The 6,670-nt window shown below is 47.0% G+C and overlaps 1 protein-coding gene across 1 annotated transcript; it reads left to right on the top strand.

The window, feature by feature from the left end:
* Positions 1 to 656: 656 nt before the first annotated feature.
* LOC119319213 (BAG family molecular chaperone regulator 1-like) lies at positions 657 to 2,378 on the top strand. Its single transcript, XM_037593700.1, has 2 exons — positions 657 to 1,046; positions 2,040 to 2,378. Exons 1-2 carry the CDS (start codon positions 776 to 778, stop codon positions 2,273 to 2,275), a joined length of 507 nt encoding a protein of 168 aa, XP_037449597.1. The 5' UTR covers positions 657 to 775; the 3' UTR covers positions 2,276 to 2,378.
* Positions 2,379 to 6,670: the final 4,292 nt, after the last annotated feature.

A 6,670-nucleotide genomic window follows, 5' to 3' on the forward strand; every position in this document is an offset into this window, starting at 1 on the left:
GTCTAAGGAAGAGATACTTGACATTGGAAAAGCTCTAGCAAACGAACTAACCGACCTTTGTGCTATGCTTAGGATTGGGTCTTGTCCATCACATCATTCTCCTAATGACGTGATCCCGTTATCAACGATATCCAATGTCCATAGCCAGGAAACCATGACTATCTGTTGATCACAACGAGCTAGTCAACTAGAGGCTCACTAGGGACATATTGTGGTCTATGTATTCACACGTGTATTACGATTTCCGGATAATACAGTTATAGCATGAATAAAAGACTATTATCATAAACAAAGAAATATAATAATAACACTTTTATTATTGCCTCTAGGGCATATTTCCAACAAAACTATCCAACTTGTGGTGGCCAGCCATGCATGATGGGCAATACTGTAATGAAGAAAGGCTTATGCCTAGCTACCTAAGCTAAACCGACCACCGCAATTATCATGTCATTGCCCCGGTCGTGTCATCAAAAGCTCGTCATTTTTGGCGCCAACCCTCCCATGTGCAGCCCTTTCCATGCAGAACACATCGCAAGAACTGTAACATGGGTCCTCCTTTGCTTGTTCATCGGGTCCCACTATGGACTTCCCAAAGATTGCCTGCATCCTCCTCGTTGGCCGGCCTCTTTGCGCAGACGCACGCTTCCAAAGCCTCCCCCTCGCCCTCGCCCTTTTGCAAGCCTGGCTCCTCGTCCTCGTCCTATATATACACACACATGCCTTGGCACCATGACTACCACTACGACCACACGCAGCTTTAATCGATTGCTGCATGATACAGAAAGTTAAGGCAACCATGATCAAGCTGAGGTACTCCAAGAGGCTGTTCAAGAGGAGCTCTTGGTCGAAGGCGAGTACTGACGGCGGCCATGGCAATGCGGCCGGCGGTCTCGGCGGCGGCGGGGAGATAGAGTGGGAGGTGAGACCGGGAGGGATGCTGGTGCAGAAGAGGGACGGTGGGCGTGCGGAGGAGGTGATCATGGTGAGGGTGTCCACTGGATTCTCATGGCATGATGTCTCCATTGGGGCCACACGCACTTTTGGTGAGTATACATAATCTGTTTTCTTGAGAGAACTACTCTTTTCTATTTATTTTTCTTGTATTCTAGTATTTGAGTTTAGAGGTTATGCGAGTAGTTCCTATAACTGACAGGTTTTTTTTAGTACTTTTGGGTATTTGAAACTTATAACTGATAGGTTTCAGATATCTTTCATTTTTGTCCTGCTCCGTATTTTGGAGAGTATGAGCTTAAGTGTAAGAGAACAAATCAAACAACGTCGCAGCCTCTTTTTTTCTCATTCTCCTGCATCAATGAGTGTTGTTGTTTGGTAGATGTTGCACGATGCAGTTGAGAAGAACCCATCACCCATAATAGCAGTTTGGTGTGAAGTAAATGTCAAATACAGTAGCATGCACCACTCAAGTTTTACTTCACATCTTCACTTGCAAAAATGCCTCTGTAGATCGACGTAATTCGACAAATAAAGGACCGTTTACTCCCAGATGTGTTGCTCATGAATACGCTGCAGAGTCCTGTTGTTTCCCTGTAAAATAAAATAAAAAGTAGTGTGAGATTGAAGCGAAAGTCATAACGTTACCTTTCCCTCTTTTTTTATTCTACTCTAAAAATACCAACAGTTGACAACTCAGAATGCAAGGTTGTCCTGCTCTAGATAATAAAAAGGATACTTGCCACCGCCCAGTCCGTCTTCTTCAGAAGTCAGGACTAGTACAGTACAGTACACTATTCCTGCGGGACTACGCAATGTTGATGCAGAAGAGAATAAAAAAAAACGCATACAACTGACACGCATACACATTTAGCTAGTATGCATCTGCCGGTGGCTGATAACACGCATGAGAGGCATACAGAACCGTACACATGGTCGAACCTTCCTACTGCATTTTTGTTTCCGAGCAAGCAAACGGTTTATGCCTTATCTAGGATACAGTTTTTTTTTTGTGTGTGTGTGCAAAGCCTAGGATATATTTTGGGTTTCACAATGTAAGAGGAAGCTTGTTTATCAAATTGCAGGGGAACTGAAGGTGATGCTGTCCATGGTGACCGGGCTGGAGCCGAGGGAGCAGATGTTGTTGTTCAAGAGGAAGGAGAGGGAGGACACTGACCACCTCCACATGGTTGGGGTGAGGGACAAGGACAAGGTCCTCCTTCTCGAGGACCCTGCCCTCAAGGATATGAAGCTCTGCATGGCGAGAGCGGTCGCGGCACAGGTTGCGCAAAGCCCGCGTCAGCTTTTTATCCAGGTGTAGGACACGGTCTGCCATATCGCCTCCCTAACTAGTAGAGCAGGAATGGTTTTACTGTTTATTTATTTTCGTTGCGGAACACTAATTTTCCAGAAGGTTTTAGTTCTGGAATGGTCCGAATGGGGGTGTGTTTTTTGGCTCCTTGCTTTGGTTAATGTTTGTGCCGCTCCATGGTAGGGCAAAATAAGGGTCCCTCGAGTATGAGAGTGAGAAAGCTTTCCTGATCATGTTAGTAGCTGCAAGTGTCAGCCATGGTGGTTGTGACGATGTGATGTTTAAGCCTGATGTTGGGCTCATGTTGTCCCTAGTTACGTGATCTTATCCCATTTTGTTTAATGGCTTATGGATGGGAGTGGGACAAAGTCAAAGATGTATGTGCCTTGTGTTCTCATGAATGAAATGAACTATCACCTCCGTTTCAAACTATAATGTTTTGGATATTTCTATATGACTTACAATATACATCCGATTCAGAAAAACACTACAACATCAGTTCATCTTATAACTCAGAACAGAGAGAGTAAATGTGTATCTTTCCAAGAAGTATCTGTCCTCTTTGCTGCTTGCAAAAAACCCTCTCTTCAGACATGTATTAAGGGCATCTCCAATGCTGATCTGTAAATTTGCTTCCACATTCGTCCACGGACAGCGGAGACCAGTCCACAGACACGGAAGAAGGAGTCGACCATCCAACGTTACCCGCATACATTTTAAACCGCATTTTAATAGATAGACGAAATTCATGCAAACCCGACGGAATTCATCAGAGTTTGGATAGAAAATAGTATAAACCATCTATACATAGTATGCAAATAAGTCTAGTATAACAATAGTTCAAATTCAACGAGATTAACATGTTGTTCAACAAGTTTTTCATGAACGGGTCATGTCGTCCCACACATACTGCCCCTTCAACTTCATCCGACAGTGTATATACGTAAATAGTCGTCCCTCTATTCCGTAGTACACCACGGCAGCGCGTACGGGCTACACAATGTGTAGAGCAACATTGAGTGAATGAATGATTCAATCAATAAGTTGATCAAGAAGAAGCAAAACTTACGATCTCCTCCGCTGCCACGTGCACAAAATTTGATGACGGTGGTCTGGATGGCGTACCATCGATACGATAACGAGCTCACATTGTGTTGTTGGATGATGCGCATGTCGTAGGGCGAAATGTGCTTTCACGCGTGAAATCAATCATGCATGCGCGACTAGAAGAACCCCTTGTGCTCCTGCCTACTAAATCCGCGGATACGGCCAACTAAGCATCGCACAACAACTCATCCTCCATGGTCGAGTACCCCGCCATCCTTCGTACTCTAAAAAACGACATGACATTTGAAAATAAGCTCAATGGCATTTGACTGAACACCTGTCTGGCGTGGCGTCCCATGGACGTCGTCGACTGGGGGACAGAGTGTACCTGGCTAAGGACGGGTCCTGGGTGGATGACACCATCGTAAAAGGCAAGCAGGCATGTCGGTACTGGTTGCAGACGTCCAGCAATGCCTATGTGGCGGCCGGAGATGTACAACAACATCGTTGGAAGAGAGTGTGGATGCAAAGTAGGGGGGAATGGGCGAATTGAAAAAAATAATGGGACCGGGAGGAGGATTTAGTGGGCCGGGGTGTCGGAGTCCTACATGGCTGTTGTCCGGACTCTCGCAAAGCCCCCCTCCCCCAACTTTGCTTCCAAATTATGGGAAAAAGTGTGTCCGGACCACTCGGCGGACCGATACAGGCCCGCATTGGACGCTAGAACACGTCCGGACCGCACAGTACAGACATATGCAAGCGATTTAAGGGTCGGTGTTGGAGATGCTCTAAGAAACCTAAGACGTGGAAACGTACACTAGTCCATATTTTGGAGTTTGGACTGCTGAAGAGAAAATGCAACCCTAAACTATAGACATGTGTTGTCATTTGATGAACGGGACCACATCATTAGAGAATGATGTGATGGACAAGACACATCCGTTAGCTTAGCATAATGATCGTTTAGTTTTATTGCTATTGCTTTCTTCATGACTTATACATGTTCCTCTGACTATGAGATTATGCAACTCCCGAATACCGGAGGAACACCTTGTGTGCTATCAAACGTCACAACGTAACTGGGTGATTATAAAGATGCTCTACAGGTGTCTCCGATGGTGTTTGTTGAGTTGGCATAGATCGAGATTAGGATTTGTCACTCCGTGTATCGGAGAGGTATCTCTGGGCCCTCTCGGTAATGCACATCACTATGAGCCTTGCAAGCAATATGTCTAATGAGTTAGCCACGGGATGATGCATTAAGGAACGAGTAAAGAGACTTGTCGGTAACGAGATTGAACTAGGCATGATGATACCAACGATCGAATCTCGGGCAAGTAACATACCGATGACAAAGGGAACAACGTATGTTGTTATGCGGTTTGACCGATAAAGATCTTCGTAGAATATGTAGGAGCCAATATGAGCATCCAGGTTCCACTATTGGTTATTGATCGTAGATTTGTCTCGGTCATGTCTACATAGTTCTCGAACTCGTAGGCTCCGCACGCTTAACGTTCGATGACGAATTGCATTATGAGTTATGTGTTTTGATGAACCAAAGTTTGCTCGAAGTCCCGAATGAGATCACGTACATGACGAGGAGTCTCGAAATGGTCGAGACATAAAGATTGATATATTGGAAGGTTATGTTTGGACACCGGAATGGTTTTGGAAAGGTTCGGACATTTTCCGGAGTACCGGGGGGTTACCGGAACCCCCCAGGGGGTTAATGGGCCTTCATGGGCCCTAGTGGAAGAGAGGAGGCGGCGGCCAGGTGGAGGCGTGCGCACCCCCAGGCCCAATCCGAATTGGACTAGGGTTGGGGGGCGCCCCCCTTTCCTTCTTCTCCTCCTTCTCTTTCCTCTTTCCCCCTTCTTCGGAAAAGAAAGAAGGGGGATCCTACTTGGACCGGGAGTCCAAGTAGGACTCCCCCCTGGCGCGCCCCCTCTAGGGTCGGCCTCCTCTCCCCCCTCTTTATATACGTGGAAGGGGAGCACCCCAAAGGGACACCAAGTCTTCTCTTAGCCGTGTGCGGTGCCCCCTCCACAGTTACACACCTCGGTCATATCGTCGTAGTGCTTAGGCAAAGCCCTGCGCCGGTGACTTCATCATCACCATCACCACGCCGTCGTGCTGGCGGAACTCTCCCTTGTCCTCAACTGGATCAAGAGATCGAGGGACATCATCGAGCTGGACGTGTGCTGAACGCGGAGGTGTCGTACGTTCGGTGCTTGGATCGGTTGGATCGCGAAGACGTTCGACTACATCAACTGCGTTACTAAATGCTTCCGCTTTCGGTCTACGAGGGTATGTGGACACACTCTCCCCTCTCGTTGCTATGCATCTCCTAGATAGATCTTGCGTGATCGTAGGATTTTTTTTTTGAAATATTGCGTTCCCCAACAGTGGGGTGACAGATGGAGGAGGTTGGGGTTTGACAGCTGGTGGAGAGGGTGTTTTGGCGACCATGGTGTATGAATGGTGGAATGGGAGGGAATTGGAGGCCAAATAGTATGAGGATAGCCCAAGCCTTCCACAAGTTCCTCACTAAACATTGTCTCATCTATGCTTCATTTTATACGTTTTTATCAAGAAAAAGGCCACGATATGGGGAAACATGTCTTCGCGATGCGCTTGTCTGAAATATGATGAAACTTACAAACGTACCTGAGGGAGTCCTGGATTAGGGGGTCTCCGGACAGCCGGGCTATATCCTTTGGCCGGACTGTTGGACTATGAAGATACGAGATTGAAGACTTCGTCCCGTGTCCGGATGGGACTCTACTTGGCGTGGAAGGCAAGCTAGGCAATACGGATATGTATATCTCCTCCTTTGTAATCGACCTTGTGTAACCCTAGCCCCTTCCGGTGTCTATATAAACCGGAGGGTTTTAGTCCGTAGGACAACATACAATCATACCATAGGCTAGCTTCTAGGGTTTATCCTCTTCGATCTCGTGGTAGATCAACTCTTGTACTACTCATATTATCAAGAATAATCAAGCAGGACGTAGGGGTTTTACCTCCATCAAGAGGGCCCGAACCTGGGTAAAACATCGTGTCCCCTGCCTCTTGTTACCATCCGCCTTAGACACACAGTTCGGGACCCCCTACCCGAGATCCGCCGGTTTTGACACCGACATTGGTGCTTTCATTGAGAGTTCCTCTGTGTCGTCATCGTTAGGCTTGATGGCTCCTTCAATCATCGATAGCGATGCAGTTCAGGGTGAGACTTTTCTCCCCGGACAGATCTTTGTGTTCGGTGGCTTCACACTGCGGGCCAACTCGCTTGGCCATCTGGAGTAGATCGAGAGTTACGCCCCTGGTTAAACTACACGGCCGATATCTGCGGAG

Source organism: Triticum dicoccoides, chromosome 6A (genome assembly GCF_002162155.2).
Source record: "Triticum dicoccoides isolate Atlit2015 ecotype Zavitan chromosome 6A, WEW_v2.0, whole genome shotgun sequence".
Lineage (NCBI taxonomy): Eukaryota > Viridiplantae > Streptophyta > Magnoliopsida > Poales > Poaceae > Triticum > Triticum dicoccoides.

Excerpts from the sequence above, each read along its gene's own strand:
- LOC119319213 (XM_037593700.1), top strand. The coding sequence starts at position 776 with ATGATACAGAAAGTTAAGGCAACCATGATCAAGCTGAGGTACTCCAAG. Across the intron at positions 1,047-2,039 it reads TGGGGCCACACGCACTTTTG|GGGAACTGAAGGTGATGCTG; the intron begins GTGAGTATACAT and ends ATCAAATTGCAG.